Genomic DNA, 19,238 nt, shown 5'->3' on the forward strand with positions numbered 1-19,238 from the left:
AGAAGTTTAAAACGTTCATTAGTTAACATACGACGGACGACGTAGGACGACAACCAATTACAATAGCTCACCTGAGTTTACTCAGGTGACTTAAAAGGACATAAAAATCATTAGAAGCACCGACATATCCAACGTCACAAATAATTCAATAGATCCAAGGGACGACCCATCCATTCGTAAGAACAAACGAAAATGTTTTACCAATGAAAATGTAAGGTTGAGGCGAACATGGACCCCTGCACTCACCAGTGGGATCAGCTGCCTATGAGAGGTGGACATCCCCTTCCGACCGGTCACACCCGCCGTGAGGGCGATAAGGTAAGTCGTACGTTCAATAACATTTACCACTTTATAGATTACATTTGTATGACTCATTGTTTGAAAATACAAAAATTACGTACAGGAAAGCGAACTACATGTATACAACAATGATATATTTTTCAAACTCAAGGCCGAAACGAAATTAGATGTGTTATGCTTCAATTCCTGTTTTAAAGGACAGAAATACGTAAAAGGATCTCTAGAAATACATCCGATAATGGCATATATTAGGGAGGTAAATAATATAGAAAAAGTATTTATTCGACTAATTTCTCCTAGCAAATACTTACCTCGTCATCATCTTTGTTAACAACAACAATACACCTTGCGTTGTTTACTCTGTAATGGCATGTCTCTGCTACCGTGCCCTTTATTTCTAAATGTATATCAACTTCAATTTAATATTGTGTATTGTTAGACATAAAATTTATATATATTCGGAACTTATTTCCATGTGCTTCAGCCTGAGACCAAGTACATGATTAGTATTCCGCATCTGCATCGGATTGGTTTTGTAATTCACAATTTCATAATCTTATTTTATACTTAATCTTGTACCATATCAAAGGTGAAGATAACGAACAGCGATCAATATCATAACTCATATAAGGAATACAAAATAGAGAGTTGGACAGACGCGAATCCCTTGACATCTCCGACGTTGGACCAGATGCCTAAGAGGTGTAAGTATCCCCTGTCAATCAGTGACAAATGCCGACCTTAAAGGAGACTGTTGAAACCTCTGTAACATCAACTTATTTGTCAGTAGCCTACCTCGAATTTTAAAAATGACCACAGGCAGAACAAGCGCTTGCGTATCGAATCATTTGAGATATATACATACCGTATGCGGGTGATAACCTGAAGTCATATCGTTTGTAATGAAGTTATTTGTTAGTTTGTCGTTGACATATTTGTTCAATAAAATATATAAAAATGAAGCAGAAGTCAAAGACTTTGTTTTATCTTATATTGCGTTCATTGAGATTTGTCGCATCATACCTAGGTTGTAGTCATATGTAATATGTTGTCATATGCAGTCTATTCATATATATATGTATATATATATATATATATATATATATACATATATATATATATATATATATATATATATATATTCTTTTGCAATGTATATTTTGTTGCCATATCTAGTTTGTTGTCATATCGAATATATGGTCATGCACAGCGTATTTTCATACCTAATTTCTTTTTTCATATTTAGCTTATTTTTAGATTGTTGCCGAATCTAGCCGGTTTGCATACATGGGTTGTTGTGCTATCTAGTACGTTGTCACATCTAGGTTGTTATGCAGTTTGTTTTAATGCCTGGTTTTTGCAATTTCTTTTGTAATCTAGTTTATTATGATATTTATTTCCTTGTCTTATCTTATGTAGTCATCCCTAATAATCTACTTATTGTCATATCTATTTTTTAATTCATACAGACTCTGTTATTACATTAGATCTGTCGTCACGCTTAGCCGCTTAGATTGCTGCCGTAGCTATTCCGGTGTCTCATGGTACATCAAACTATACTGACCAGGATATAGGGCTCACGGCGAGTGTGACCGGTCGACAGGGGATGTTTACTCCTCATCCCATCTCTGGTATTTCCAGGGGTCCGTGTTTGCCCAACTATCTATTTTGTATTGCTTATAGGAGTTATGAAATTGATCACTGTTCGTTATCTTCACCTTGCATGTAATGACATTTGCCATTTTAGAATGTGATGCAAGGGATGGTTCGCTACACCTCAAAACAAAATATGAATATTGGCATCACATTCAAGGACATCACCACCTGACTGCGGATGACTCCGTTTACCTGATCAGGATACAGGGCTCACGGCGAGTGTGACCGGTCAACAGGGGATGATTACTCCTCCTAGGCACCTGATCCCACCTCTGGTATATCCAGGGGCCCGTGTTTACCCAACTATCTATTTTATATTGCTTATAGGAGTTATGAGATTGATCACTGTTCGTTATCTACACCTTTTAGCTAACATGGAATCGTGTCTAGTTGGTCATATATACATTGCACTGTTTCTTACCACACCTAGCGCGTTGTCAACCCTAGTGTGTAGTTATATATAATCATACTGTTGTTTGTATACTCTTATATGTCCAGAGTTCCGTGTTTGCCTAACTCCTCATTTTCCATTTCTTATAGAAGTTATGAGATTGATCACTGTTCGTTATCTTCACCTTTCATGGCATTTCTTATTATATTTTGTCGCCATGCAATAGACATTGTTTTTGTGACAAGTGTGTTGTTATACGTAGTTTATGGTTATATCTAGTTGTTATCTTATCTATTGTGTTTTGATGGCTAGTCTGTCATTTTACATTACCTATTGACATATGTAGTTTTTAACATACTGTATCTAGCTTGTTGTTTTATCTAGACTGGTATCATATCTCTAATATGTAGTTATAACTGGTATGTTTATGTACCTGATATTTTCTCACACCTACTTTGTTATTATGCATTGTGTGGACTCATACCTGTATTGCTTTCCAGTTCCTGAACCGTAGCGCCTTTGAATATTCCTAGAGCCGTTTTCACTTTCACTTCTGGATTTGTGCGTGAGGTTTCCAGTTTTTTTCTAGTAAGTGTATTATTGAAGTATAATTCAAAATCATCACCGTTTTTTTTTATCCACTCACATTGTGAGAAATTCATTTCAAAATTAAGGATTATCTCTCTCCCGCATAGCTCTTATCCTCAGACGAATTTGATTCCACATTTTTGGCACACTGTTTTCCCCTATAATAGCTCTAAAACTTCATTGTTATTTCGGATTTCAAACATTTCGGTTGAGCATCACTGAAGAGACATTATTTGTCGAAATGCGCATGTGCTGCATCAAACTTGGTACCGTATAAGTTTTACATTGTCCTTTGTCAACAGTAGTGGAATTATCATTGTATAGTATAATTTTGATACCATAATTTGCATGTCTGGTATATCATTATTTTGTATCTATGAAAGTTGTGTATCAAAAGAAATGTTGATGACAGTTTTAAAAGAATCCAATTCATTTTGTTTTTCTGTCTTTTCCTTTTCGCATTCAGACAGATACTCACCATATCAGAAGTTTCAGCTTATCTTTTGCAAATTCATCTCACATATTATAACTAACTTACAATTATGCCAAGTCATCGTTACAGACTATCCTTATAATACCTTTCTGCAGGCTCAGTGATTCGCTGGAACTTATGGCCGATATGTCCATCCTCTGCAGACATATAACATGATGTGCAGAGGTCATAGTCGGAACACTCGTCACACTTCCATCTAATTCCTTTGATCCGGGAGCCAGTGGCACATCCGTCACACATAGCGCATTGCTTGGTCCCTAAAAATGCCGAGTATTTTAGTTGTTGGTGAAGAACAATGCATTAAATTGGTCACCATTCTTTATCTTACCTTTTCATCAAACATCTTTTATTAACGGACTCCTATAAAAGGTGAAGATAACTAACAGTGATCAATCTCACAACTCCTACAAGCAATACAAAATAGAGAGTTGGGCAAACACGGACCCCTGGATATACCAGAGGTGGGATCAGGTGCCTAGGAGGAGTAAGCATCCCCTGTCGACCGGTCACATCCGCCGTGAGCCCTATATCCTGATCAGGTAAGCTGAGTTATCCGCAGTCAAAATCAGTGTGCCAAGAACGGCTTAACAATCGGTATGAAACACGTCAGACAGCATTTAACACGATAATAGGTTGTATTTACGAACTAAATCGTTATAACGACCAAATATTTTGCAAAATGCTGACTTAAATCGAGACTGCCGAAATCCCTGTACCATCAACTGCATGTTTTGTCAGTAGCTTACCTCGATTTAAAAACTGACTATACCCAGAACAACCTCTTGCATATCGAATCAGTTGAGAGATATAAACACCATATGCAGATGATAATGGAATATTGCTACATACACATGTGAAGTTGACGATGACGAAGCTGAAATCACCCCGTTTATCATACAGTTGAGTTGTCAGTTTTGCCATTAAGAGCCATTCTCTGTAACCACTTAAACATTTATATAAGGGGTCCGGCACGCACTGTCACCGATTTTTTTCAAATTTGGCACATCGACTTAATCTGGCATAAGTAATGTAAAACCATCATAATTTGGTTGCTATGCAACTCTGTTGCCATGGTAACACGTGCGTGCCATTCAGGTCACAAAAGAGTCAATTTTCACATGAAAAATGACATTTTTTATTCAACTATACTGGATTAAGCTGTTTGAGTTTTTATTTAATCATTATCAAATGATACTATATAGCATTTTTGTTATTTAGTTTGATATTTAGTTAAAGGTTTGAATAATTCTGTTATATTTTCATTCTGTCTGAAAAAGAGGGTTGTTTGATACATTCTGAAAAAGCTAATTTTGAGGCAAATTTGAATGATGAATAAAAATTCCCGCATTCAGCTTGAAATCTATAAATGCTTGTACAACATACATTAGATCTAGTAGTATCATATAACAATGAGACATGTTTGGGAATCTACCATCTAAGCTGTGTTTCCATGGAAACAAAATGATGCATTTCGTCATGGTATGACAGTAGAGATGCATTTTTCAATGTAATTCAAAATACAATTTTCTATGTATTCAAAGTATATAATATTAATAACCGACTGCTGCTGATGTTAAATTTTAAATTTTAACAAGTTTAATATGAGAATTCATGTTGGTTGCCATGGAAACGAAAATTACTATTTCTTTTCAAATTCGAAATTCATGCAAAATAAATAAATTTTTAGACCAAAAAAAAAAAAATGCTTTTATAGACAGATTCAACTGAAGTCAATGTTATAGTTGATAAAATATTAATACTGATAGATAATTCATATTACATTGTTGCTATGGTAACAAAATATCACAACACAGCAAACTTGATGTTCACATTCTTTTCAAGTAAATCTCATTTTGTTATACGTCATGCATGTTATTCAATCATAAAAACTCTTAATTTGTAACGGATAATTAAATCAATGCATAGTTTTTGTTTTTTATTTATTTTTTTCTTCTTCAAATATGCATGATTTCTATTTGTGTATTGTACATGTATCACAAATTGCATTGTATATCTTGAGAATTCATCAAAATAACTACCATATTTAGAAAATGCATATTTGAATATTTCAGTTATTTCAAACTATCATGTACATTTTTTCACCTTGCCAACTGAATTAAGTGTGACATTGAAATTGAATCATTGATCTTAAAAATTGTTCAAGTTAAATAAACTAAATAGGATACATAAAGATTGTAATTTATCATTGATTCATGAGGACCCCCCCCCCTTTCTGCAGTTCAATATTAGCTCTGCTTACTATGTATGTGAAGAAATATTATGCCAGTGCCATCTATAAAATCTATTAAACTAACATTTCTTAATACATGACTTGACAATTTACAGTTACTTATGAGGAAGTATTTTGACCTTGACTCGTAACCTTGGCATTTGATTCAAAACAATTGAGGGCCTCTATTTTCTAGAGTCTGGACGTCCATCATTGTCACTCGTTTAACGTATCTTTTTAAACATAGGCATGTGAATTATATTTCAACATCAAAAGAAGACCTTGCTTGTAACTGTAACATATACCAATAATGGTCATATTGAAGTCATTTAGTATGCTGGGAAAGTCAATATCTTTAATATCTGACATCGTTGGAACCCACAGGTTGATTCATTGATTATCATTTAACGTCCCGCCGAAGAATTTTTCACTGATATGGAGACGTCACCATTGTCAGTGAGGGTTGCAAAATTTAGGCCTATGCTCGGCGCTTAAATTACGGCCTTTGAGCAGTGGGTTCGGATGATGAATATTTCATAATCGTATCCTATTATAAATGGTATACCTTTATTTTAGAATCATACATTACAAAATAGACAAGATAAGCACACACAATCTTTTTCATTTTCTAATTTTGCGCATATATAGTCATCATAGCTAATCGTCTTCTCAATGGCATAGAAGCAACTAAAATATAATGTGATCTGCTGTCCTGATAAAAATTCTTTCCGGTTAAATGAACCACACCCTATCATATCCTTTGCGGCAACATAAACATCGAATATACACTGATGCTTCTGACTTGGCCCCCACCAAAATGACAATGTGACACTTCCTACAAAATCAATAAATAATATTAATTTTAAGAGAAATACCAAGATGAATATATGCAAGCATATCAAAATCTTATGCTCCATCTAAAATGTATTATTTGTTCTCCCCATGTCATCTGCATCTACTACTACATGTAGCTGCAATATGTATTCCTTAAATTATATGTTTGAATGAAATCTTATTCAAACCCCCTTTTTATGGTAGGTAATAACTTACTTAAATACATGTATTCTTATTTAGATTTAGTTTTATCTCAACTCTAAGGTGATTGTATGACCTCAATTAATCAACACATGGGTTAATTATAATATTCAAAACAGTGAGAATTGTTTTGCGTTGTTTTATCACTTGAGGACTTATGTGACGTTTCTCAATAATATATATCAATTTTCATGAATGTGCACTCTGTCTCGTTTCTACCAAAAAACAAAAACAAAAAACAAAAAATCTTGGGGTACGTCGCATTACCATGTCTGTTTTAGAGATAGCATACTGGTACTCAGTATTTTGATAGTTTCTAATTGTTGCAATCAAAGGTTATGTATCACAGCAGGTTGTATATATATGGACAGTACAAATATATTTTAGCAAACAATGTATCAAATCCAGGACCCCTGCATTACAAGATAGGTTGTCTAATCGCTAAGCTACCCAGCCCGGTAAAATTTGAATTTATTTCCCGAAATCATACAATAGCCCTTTATATCAAGAAGATGGAAGAAAAAAATCCAGAGAAAATATCAGAAATGTTACTTGTATGTCCTAAATAAATACTTTTGTTTTGTTAGTGGCATGTGTAAAATGAAAACAAAATCAAGATGAACAAAAAATAAAAAATGGAGTAAATTCCCATGCATAACATGTATAGGCTAAGGTGTATCAGTATTAGTATTTCTACAATATTTCAATTCTGTGTAATTAATTGAATTTATTCATAGAATTGATAATTTTTGAAAGTATCATCAAAAGTAAAGAATAATTAATACATGGATGTGTAATAAAACTGAATAGTGTCTCCACCTCAATTCACTTCTCAGTTGAGTATCTGTACATGTATACCCCCCAACCCCCAACCCCCGAACTAATACAAGTAGAACAGATTAGAGATAAGATTCAATGTTATGACCCATTACTTTATTTCACGAAGGAGAGCTTATTCAATGTTTCCTCATGTATAAATGGAAAAAAAGTATGCAATGGCTTAATCACAACAGGGCGTCTCTTTTCTTTTATGTAATATATGTAAAATAATGAAAGCTCATGCATTTTTCAAATGAATAAATATCTATGATTTTTTTTTTATGATTCTATTACTTCATTCTATTATAAAACAGATAATGATAACGATTTTGTATTTATTATCTCAATTTCATCCTAGTCATACGATCCCCTACAGTGTGCTGCATTAGGCCTAAGTAGATCTAAGTACTGTAATGTGTGACGCCACAGTCTACATTTTGACGTCATATCAATACAACTGACAGTGGGGAGTTGAAGGGTGAATATTTAGCACGCACGCACATATGTGCCATGCTATTGGCAGATCTAGAGAAACACAATGTCTATGAAAACATTTGACATCAAATGATTGTGATCAAGTTGATTAATTCTAGGCTTGTGAATGGATTTCAAAGTAAATAGACTAATTACCTGTATTACTAGAATGCTGGTACTCGGAGATATGTCTCTCACACCTTCTCCTTTCGTGTGGGTGAGTGGAGAGAATATTTTGAATGCCACGTATGTCTTCGTCTAAACTTCTGTCAGCATGCAGTAAGACATTATCCCGCCATATTATTTTTGTTTCTATGTAATTTCACTGCCTTATCACGTTGAAGAGTTTCAAAGGGGAATAACTCTTGGTTACAGAATGCATTTCCCCCCATAAATCATTCACTTCAAATTGTATGAAATAGGTACATTCCCAAAAGTTTTAGTTTAGATTTATGAAGAAAGTAGATTAGTTGTTTTAAAAACCTGTGTCACTTTATTTGAGGTGGATGCGAATAAAAGTTATTAAGACATAAAAACCATTGAATTTAAACACAATTTTACAGATTTGTTCAATTATAAAAATCACTTAGGATTGTCCATTATTCATTTTTTTTCTTAAATGAAAAATATGGGATCTGTTTTATAATTTAATATGAAAATTAGAATTTTAAGACTATTCATAATCTTTTATATTCAACTTTTGTGCCAAAACTACCAAATTCTAGAAAACAGCCAAAATTGATAAAATTGTACCCGTTTCCATAGCAACCATGATCACTATTTAATTTTTAAATATATTTTCTTGAATATGTTATATAGATGTTTCATTCAGGCGAGTTTCGTGAAAATCGGTGACTATGCGTGCCGAATTTTTTTAAGTGGTTACAGAGAATGGCTCTTAATGTCTACTTTCAATAAGATATCTAAGTATGAAGCTAAAGTGGACGACTCTGGACTAGGTATAAAGAAGGAGTAGGCGTCCCCTTGATACAAAGCTCACTGTGAGTGTGGCCGGTCAACAAGGGATGTGTAGTCCTCCTAAGCACACGATCTAACCTCTGGTATATCCAGGAGGAGTGTTTGCTTTATTTTTAAATGTGTATTCTTGAGAATGGCCATTGTCTGTTATCTTCATGATTCATCATAATCACCAAATACATATGTTTTGAAGGCTTTCTTCCTTCAAGTTATTTTTTCTTTACAGTTTGATATTTCTACATATATCTTCATAATTTCCGGAAATTTGTGTTCCAGTACAAGTCCAACTGCAAAGTAGAATACTCTAATGCAAGATGAAGATAACGAACAGTGATCAATCTCATAACTCCTATAAGCAATACAAAATAGATAGTTGGGCAAACACGGACCCCTGGACACACCAGAGGTGGGATCAGGTGCCTAGGAGGAGTAAGAATCCCCTGTTGACCGGTCACACCCGCCGTGAGCCCCACATCCTGATCAGGTAAACGGAGTTATCCGAGTCAAAATCAATGTGCCAAGAACGGCTTAACAATCGGTATGAAACACGTCAAACAGCATTTGACCCAATGCGAGGTTGTATTGACGAACTAGATCGTCATAACGACCATAGCCTTTACGAAATGCTGACTTCATCTTTACTAATATTCTACGGACATCCATGTCGAGACTATTGAAACCCCTGTATCATCAACGTTAGAGACTCGTACATTGTGGGCACTACGTTAAAAATCAAAGATAAAAGATTATCAAATATATCCTTAAATAGCAGGGTACTCTCTCTCTCTCTGTCTCTGTCTCTCTCTCTCTCTCTCTCTCTCTCTCTCTTCTGTGTGTGTGTGTGTCAGTCTCTCTCTCTCTCTCTCTCTCTTTCTCCAGTACTACACCGAATGACAAGTTAAAATAAATCGTTATAATGAACATACACTTTCCGAAATAATGGTTTTAAAGGGACTGTTGAAACTCCTGTAACAGGAATTGTGTCGTCAGTAGCTTACATATTCATAATACATGCAAGGTGAAGATAACGAACAGTGATTTACTTATGGCCGATATGTCCATCCTTTGCAGACATATAACATGATGTTATCCGCAGTCAAAATCAGTGTGCCAAGAACGGCTTAACAATCGGTATGAAACATAATTCGTTTGCATGTTAAATAATGTATTGTATTCAGCATGATTGACATCAACAGAAATTATGAAAAGCTTGTGCCGTCCCAACAGTCCTTCCATTTCACTCCAAAAGAAGCAAAGATAAAAATCAAACTACTACCGACATATTACTATTTATTCCGTAATCATTATTTATCTCGAAAAACAAATAAAACTTGATTTCAGTCTTGGTGATCGGGTAGTTAGTATTTAAGTCTATACAATTGTGTTGTAGTAAAAGTAGTACGCCTTTTGATTTGAAAAACATTGTGTTGGTGTATTTTATTAAGTGATGTACATTTTCAATATATTGAATATGTTTTGGTTCATTTTATTGTTAACAAGTTGCATTCATTGTTTGTGACCTTTAGAAGGTTTAGTATATGTCAGGCGTGGTCTAATCCCTTTATACATGTTTGCCCAGCTGTCTATTTTGTATTGGTTGTGGGAGTTGTGAGATTGATCACTGTTCGTTATCTTCACCTTGCATGTACGATAATTTTGCATGCTTATTATACCGCGATTCAAACATTTTGCTATTTTTGCCTCAGAAAAACATCATCTACGTGATATCTTTATTTTATTTCATTCCATTTAATACACTAATTTAAATATTAGAAGATTAGAAGTTGTAACCTAATATTTTACTCTTGATTACTTCAAATATGCATGTGTACTATCAACATCTTCTTTTTGTAACATAGTCATTCCCCCTTTCAGCCAAAATCCACATGTAAATTGTCGGGATACATGTATATACATTATAGTACCTTAAATGGCATTGAAATTCAACTATTTTGTTTAATTGATGCCTTAAGGAGAAATAGCATCATGATGATGGCCGAGTTCCTTTTAAAACAAGCATACAACAATAAATATTAACAAAACTTGTATATTCCTGATTTAATCTAATCGCCTAGCTGGGCAGTTCAGAAGGTTAACGTATCGACTGCTGGTCTGTATATTTTGGCTTCGATACTAGTAAGGGGTATTTTTTCGGCTCCATTTTCAACTAAATAAGGTACACTCGAAATCTATTATTGTACATATCCTCCACTTTCCATAAACCAGGACATATTTTCACAATTTGTCGCTATGTACTTAATAATGTTTTCAGTACAATAGAATGTTAAACATATTAAGCCCCAATATTCGGTGTATTAGTGTGAAAGTGCAATGAATTTAGTTGAAATTGATTCATAAAGATACGTCAGGAATTTCAACTCTCTCTCTCTCTCTCTCTCTCTCTCTCTCTCTCTTAGACGAACATCTTACCTATCTGGCTGTTGTCAAACAACAATATTTCTCTTTTACTCGTTTCAACATTTTCATCTGTTTCACCATCATCCCACTGCACGGTGAGGGAACAATGTTGAACCGAATTTTCTTCCGTTTGTTTGTTTTGATGTAGGTTGACCGATCCTCGCTCTTTCAATAGCGGGACAGATTTACGTTGAGTCGACCGTCGCCGTCTTCTTTTTAATTCTTTTTCCTCTGTTTCGATTTCCTATATTTAAAAAACCAATTACAAAATAATATCTAATGTTTATGTGAGATATATTTATTTAAGGAATGACTTTAATTCTGGAGCAAGTTATACAAGTTTACGCTGTGTAGACTGACCCAAACCTCTTGGGGGAGTTCAGCTTACGTTTTTATATAATCCGCCTCGCGGATTATAAAGCGTAAACTGACCCAAACCAGGTTATACTCGTATAACCTGTCCCAAAATTAAAGTGGTTCCTTATAATTTAATGCAAGAGACAAAGATGCTAACTTCGTTTATCAAAATGTACATAAACTCAGAAGAATACAAGTCAACCGAGCCGCGCAATGATTCACTTAGCATAAACGACACGAATCGTCTAGCTGTGAAGGTCGCCATCTTTAATCCTAGCTCTACGGTGCCTAGCTGATTGATTAACTGATGTTTTCCGTCACAGTCAACAATTTTTCAGGTATCTGGTGGCGTCCCGTTTTTAATGGTGGAAGAGATAACCCAGATACAATGTACCTGGAAAGAGACCACCGACCTTCCGAAAGTAAACTGTGAAACTTTTTCACTTAGCTAGCCATTTATCAAAATATAGTATCGAAAGTGAAGTTTGTCATGATAGAAAATATGTGTAGACTAGGCCTATGCATGCAGTGCCTATTTCGCTGCCCTTTAGAGATAGAAACAGATTTTGAAGTCACTCATCTCCGACAGATTGAGAAAATACGGGAAATTGCATTGCTTAGGCCTACCCCAAATAAATCTTCAAATATCAGAATATGCAATTTGCGGCTTTTAACACTGTGAAAACTTTTACTATCTGAAAACTTACCCTTGTGTATGCAACGTTGTCGCTAATACTTAATCCGACACAAGAAAATATGTAAGCAAGTGTCAAATCGGGATCCACATGTCAATGTGTCTGACGTCATGTGATAAAATGTGAGGTATGGATTTTGGTTTGCGTTGTTGAAAGACGAGATCAAGCTATGAAACAACCCCCCTTTCCCTAGTGAGAAATGTATTTCAAAATGAATAGGGTAATGCTTACCTGTCAAATCATTAATTCGAATATCATATCCTTGTTTTAATCTATCATTCGACCACACATACAGAGAAAGATGTTTTACAACACTGATTTGCGTAAAAGTAGATGCTTATATTGACAACGAGAAAACAACATGTGTATCAAACCTAGGTATATTATTGTACATGTTGATTTTCTATTCCAAAGAAGGCTGAAAACAATGTTGTGATATAAATTTAGAGAGAGGGGGAAAATAGTTCCGGTTTCTGGTTGTCAAGAAGGTGTGTCCCCAGGTTATACAAAAATAACTTGCGTTCCTCAATTGAATTTGACCAATCAGAGAAAAGGATACAATAAGAATTAAATTATTAAAATATATACCGTTGATGTGACATTCAGTAAGTATTACATTGTTACAGTACAGTGTTGTATATCCTACACACCTTTACGCTGGTGATTGTTCCAACTGTCACGTGATCCTTGTCAGACCTTTCCACAACTCTAATTCCTATGGCTGCATTGACTGCAATGAGAATAACAGCAATTCATAAATATTTCAGGCACCCAGTCATGGAACTTTGAATTTATACCTTTCTTTACATACTGATTTTTACTAAGAACTAATCCCGTTAATAAGATATACTGTCTCCTCCTAGGAACCTGGTCTCACATCTGGTGTTGTCACGAGTCCATGTATGCCCTGTTCTCAATATCGTATTCTTTGTAGAATTTACGAAATTGATCACAAAAATGTGACGAAAACGAAGAGATTAATTTAATAATCAGTTTACGTTATCTTTATTTTTGACGTAATCAAAATCAGGGCGGATGTAAAGGTCAACCAATAATAAATAATCACGTTGGGGTTAATGAAATCCTATAGAAAAATGACAATCCTTCTTGAAATTTCTATCTGGAATATGAATTTCCAAGGGATGTTTTCTGGAGAAAAGAGAACATTCTTTTAAGAAAGTAACATGGTTTTTGAAAAGAAAATTTCAATTTCAAATGGATTTGTTTTAAATCTCAAGGAGTTCTTTTTAAAGGCAAATGGATATTTGCAGGGGGCATTTTCCAACGGGAAATATAATTCTTGAACGATTTGGATTTTCTTTATGAATATTATATTTTCTAAGGAACAATTTAATCGAATGAGAGTATTAGTTTTAACAAATTAATTCCTAACATCTTATAAACAACGGTAAACCATGTAGACGTCCTTAAATGATAAAAAATTTGATTGCACTTAAAGACCCATCTCATGACCGTACGGTCAGTGAAAATGTAGGCGGAGCCTAATATTAACATATGTTATTTACCGGGAGTGGCCTGGGTCTACCAAGGTGTTAATTGCTATATCCCATGACACTCAAATAAATACATAGAGACAGAGCATGGTAGAAATCTACCTGTCCATGGTTTTTTATAGTTTTGATATACATAGGACCTGTCTCAGGGACCTCTGCAGAGTTTATGTGGTCATAGTGTTTAAATAATGGTTGTATTTCTAAGGGTAGTTGACACACATTCTACAACTCTCGTTCTCTCTCTCTCTCTCTCTCTCTCTCTCTCTCTCTCTCTCTCTCTCTCTCCTCAACGAATGATTTCTGTTATAAATATAGAGGTATCATAAATTGATGACAAATTATTTTAATAAGTTACAAGTTTTTATAAACTATTGTTTGATTTCAGATTGTGTACTTTATAATACATGTACATGTATATAGAGGGGGAATATTACAATTATATTGAAATTACATTGTTCAGGGTTTTTTTTTTTTAAAAAACCAAACAATTGAATTACAAGAAAATAGCAGTTGAGGACAGGTCAATGCTATCAAAACTCGGGTATACTGGGCTTCCTTAGGATCTAAAGAATGCCTGTAGATACGGACTGTAGTTGTTATCAAAACACCTCTCTGGGGTAGCTCCAGACAACAGGGTCTGCAGATGTCACTCCACCTGATATCTATTGTTAAATGTTTGATTGACAGGCAGCTTACAATTGGGGGTGTTAACTTAAAATTGGCTCTTTAAAATTGTCCAATTAAAGACAGTACCTTTACTGATTTCCTGTAGATGGTCCTGGAAATATTTCACTTTAGCCGGCTCTGTAAATCTGATGTCCACTTTGCCTTCCCTTCCCACTCGGTGTCTTTTCTTGATATCTCCCTCCCATGTCACTTTTGCGTCACAGTTATATAGTGTGGCGATGTTGTCTTCAACAGTCTCAACGGTACCTATAGTATCACCAGTTTGTTTGTAAACAAAGAACAAATCCAATGGCACCATTTAAAACACAAATGAAATAAAAATTGTCTAATGTTAAGAAGATTACATTTTGTATATGATATAGAGATTTTCATTAGCATTCATTCAGAAATAATCACAAACATAATTTTTTGGCAGTTTTGAAAGCTTAAAGGACATCTCATGTTTTCAAAGTATGCAAAATTACTTGTATTTTGTCTTCCTTATGCTTATAGTAATTAATTCTAATAGTTCGTTCGCCGAAATATTGCGATAATTAACCACAATACGGATTTAAATCTAAGGCCCGATTTCAAAAAGTCTATTTAATTAGTTGGGTAGTCACGTGGTACGGTGACGTCATATGCGACCTTCGTCGATCAACGCATTGTGAGAGTACATGTAGTGTTAGATATTTTTTAAAACTTGTGTTTTAGGGGCCTAATTTATTCACGATGGACAACATTTATTTCGATGTTGACAACTTTCCCGAGTCGTATATGTTTTAGCCACCAGTGCATACAAATAACGATCCGAATGTAGCGGGGAAAGCGAGTAATTGCAGAGTAAATAATGTTAACATGGGGTCGTTGTCTAAACACTACTTGGTAATATTATTGCTTTGAATATCTGTAATTGGCATTGTTGTTTTTTTTTTAAGATACACAGTGCAATTATAACTAGATTTATTTTTGGATTAGATAAAGTATGATACGATATATCATTGCAATATGAGATTGAATTGACAACCTGTCACGGGTGCATTTCAAGAAAATAATTTAAAATAAATATGATCAAATTTATAGTGGAAATCACAATACTTTATTTCAATCAAGCAATTGTATTTATCATTATTTGTTTAATCTACACGTTGTTAGGAAGTGAGAGCACAGTGTTTATAACTTAGGTTAAATACGTATACACTGCAGGTATTGTTGTTACGTGTTCATTATAAAAAAAGGAAGCATTATAATTCAATTCACAGTTAGGAAATACAATATTTCATTATTCATAATTGAAAGTTCAATTATTTTTTATATTTGAAATTTTTGTAAATCTACCAGTTGGTAGAAATTATGCCTATACGTTATTACAAGGTGAGGGTCATTTGTTGCGAGTGTGTATTGAATATGAAGACCAGAACGGAATGCATATGCTGTAGGCCTACATGTAACAGTGTCTAGCTTCGATGAACCGTTTGCTCGCAATTTATCTAGGTCTCTGTCCAAATTCTTTTTTTAAAAAGCACATGGGCTCTTTTATGGCAAAGTCCTTGCGCCGACAAAAAAAATATGCACGTCTTATCATACCTTCCTTCGAAAATTTAAAAAACACTCAGCCTAAATCCTTTCTACTGACAGCTAGTAAATGACACAAAACATCCTAATGCAGTGTTATTTACAAGCCGTTGATGTAATAATCGGCTCTTTTGTCCATTAAATGTAATTTGTTCATGAGATGCCTAACAGCTGTTTGGGAACCTTCTCGCGCGAGGTTGCATATGATGTCACACAACAGGGGATGTTTACTCCTCCTAGGCACCTGATCCCGCCTCTGGTGTGTCCAGGGGTCCGTGTTTGCCCAACTATCTATTTTGTATTGCTTGTAGGAGTTATGAGATTGATCACTGTTCGTTATCTTCACCTTACATAATGGCGCGTACAATATCGAAGTAAATATGTATATCGCAAGATTTAAATTTCATCGCTTTCAAACTCGAAAACTATGCAAATTGTTTCATTTTAACCACATGTGAAGTAGTTTTAAGCATGGAATGAATCAATAAAAAGTTTAGAAACATGCGATGTGTCCTTCAATACATATTCTTTATCAAAACCAACTCTGTATACGACGTAATCCAATAATTTGAAATATTGATATCTTCAGCAGATTTTCATCATCAAAAAGAGTCGAATAATTAATAAAATTGTGTATAGATCACAACTTGCCATCCGCACTCTAATGAAAAGTTATGCTACAGGTGTCATCACTTTATGTGGAAAGGAGTTACCTGTCACCGTTGGGTCTTCTCTGGATTTAACAGCATTGTCAGAAAATATCCCACTAGCTTCCCAGTCCTGTGAATCTACCCGTGTTCCTACATTGACACTGTAAGATATTTAGATTAATAATATGCTATACTGTGAACTGACAATGGTGAAATAGGACTTGATACCTTTGGAAGAAACTACTTTTTATTACATAGCTTGGCATTCACATGCTTCTACACGAGATGAAAAAAATATCGTGATGATGCTTTCAACTCAAATGTTAGATATATCAACGACCCTTTATTTATTTACAATGTTTATTTTTATACATGTGTTCATTCGATATGTTCCTGTTAACACGGAATAAAACGACCACATAGTCTTCCATATTAGCTTCATGTTTGGATATTTTATTGAAAATGGATGTTATGAGATTGATCAATGTTCGTTATTTTCAAGTTTCATGTTGACTGCACTTTAACAACTTCACTTTATGACAATTGTGATGACTTTTTAAATTTGTAATATTTATTCAACTTTCACATTTCATGTTAATTCACATATTCATTTACATACATATACACATCTCCATACATATACGTACATATATATGCCATCACACACATAGAACGTATGTACACATGTTGATGTGAAGAACGTTTTAAATACAGAAAAAAAAGAAGGGAAAAAAAAGAAATGAAAGAGGAAAGGAAAGAAAGTTAGATAAATGAAAAAATACTTGATAATGATAGACATGGGGCACATGTGCATTTGCGGGTAGTAAGCCAAATTAATTTTCTAATGAAAGTGTCAATGAATACATATGAATTGTAACATATCACAGATATACTGCCAGTTGTTCTTAAATTCTGTATATTTACTTTTTTTAACAATAAACATTTTTCTATCATGATTCTTTCTTCAATAGTTGTTTTTAGAATCCATGTACTAAGCACTGGGTGGTGTTTGCACTTACTTGAAAATATATGGCATCTTAATTATCAAAGTTATCGATTTTTGTACTTTGTAAGCGTTATTTTTCTTATATTTACCAATTAACATTGTTGTTCTGTCAAAAGATAAATATATTCTAAACTTATATAAAAAAACACCCCTCAATATCATTCCAAATCTCCTTTACTAAACAATTGTGATGACTTTTACTTCTCCATCGCTCACCTCTCCTATTTATGTAGCAATATTCACTGTATGTGATGTTGAGGTTCCTTCAACTGATTCGGAACACGTGTTATGTGCATTATTCGTATTTACTACTGATATATAAGTTGATGTTACAGAGGTTTCAATAGCCTCGTTTAAAGTCAGCACATGCCATGGTCGTTATAACTATCGTATTGACCAATGCAACTTCAAATGTTCTCCTACGTGTTTCATACCAATTATTAGGCCTTTTTTGCTCTTTGTATGTAATACTCTTGCCAATTTAATCCGACGCGGTAAAGTATAAGCACGTGACTGATTGCGATCCACAGGTCAATCGACATTTCGCCATCTGGTAAAATGTGACGCATTTTATGCTTCGAGAAGTTTCTCTCAAGTGAAAATGTATTTTAATGAAACATAAAGGGTAAAATTTGCAAATAATCGATTGATTGGTTGTATCTTATATAACGTCCCTCGAGTATTTTTCACTCATATGGAGATGTCACCATTGCCGGTGGAGGGCTTCAAATTGCGCATACGTTCATTGAGCAATGAGGGTTCTTTAGCATGCCACACCTACTGTCACACGGTGCATCCGTTTTTAAGTTTATGTCCGAGGTCTCGTGACATTCACACCCGATGCCGAGCGTTTGGCGATAGAACTGTCACTACCTGTTTTAACGACTTAGGTCTGTCGCGGCTGGGATTCGAACTCCGACCTTCCGATTGTAGACCACATCGACGGTCCAAATACACGATATATTTCGCATATGAATACTTGATATATTTCGCATATGATACTGTTGTTTTACGCAATATTTATGTCAATTTATACATATATTTTATCTGCATTTTTGCAGTGTTTTATGTACAAAACGATATACACCTCCAAATAACCAGCCTCGTGAATCATGACCTTTAACCTTGTGGCGTGGAAACCAATGAGGGCATCCACGCTTTAGAGGACACCATTGAATAAACTTTGATACCAATCAAGTAAAGGGTTTTCAAGATACTCACGATCGTTTAACCACTGCTGTTTGACACGGTGGCCTAAAAATCAGTATGAATTACCTATGCAATACGCTGTTTCAAGTTACATGTCGATGTAATTTGACCATTGATCTTGCCAAAATCTCAAAATCAAAAGGAGGCATATAGCTTGGGTATAACTAGAGTACCAGATTTGCTG

At 34.5% G+C, this 19,238-nt stretch overlaps 1 protein-coding gene across 2 annotated transcripts in view; it reads right to left on the bottom strand.

Annotated features, from left to right (window-relative positions):
• LOC125662453 (uncharacterized) overlaps nucleotides 1-19,238 on the bottom strand; it is a 92,601-nt gene that overhangs the window by 56,186 nt on the left and 17,177 nt on the right. For both annotated transcript variants that reach the window (XM_048894679.2, XM_048894681.2), the window contains 7 exons: nucleotides 16,903-17,000; nucleotides 14,702-14,881; nucleotides 13,085-13,164; nucleotides 11,395-11,626; nucleotides 3,514-3,685; nucleotides 2,832-2,932; nucleotides 612-697 (listed from right to left, as the gene is read on the bottom strand). In XM_048894679.2, coding sequence (XP_048750636.2) covers nucleotides 612-697; nucleotides 2,832-2,932; nucleotides 3,514-3,685; nucleotides 11,395-11,626; nucleotides 13,085-13,164; nucleotides 14,702-14,881; nucleotides 16,903-17,000 — 949 coding nt within the window. The remainder of the gene's footprint in view (nucleotides 1-611; nucleotides 698-2,831; nucleotides 2,933-3,513; nucleotides 3,686-11,394; nucleotides 11,627-13,084; nucleotides 13,165-14,701; nucleotides 14,882-16,902; nucleotides 17,001-19,238) is intronic.

This window comes from Ostrea edulis, chromosome 8 (assembly GCF_947568905.1).
Source record: "Ostrea edulis chromosome 8, xbOstEdul1.1, whole genome shotgun sequence".
In the NCBI taxonomy this organism is placed as follows: Eukaryota; Metazoa; Mollusca; class Bivalvia; order Ostreida; family Ostreidae; genus Ostrea; species Ostrea edulis.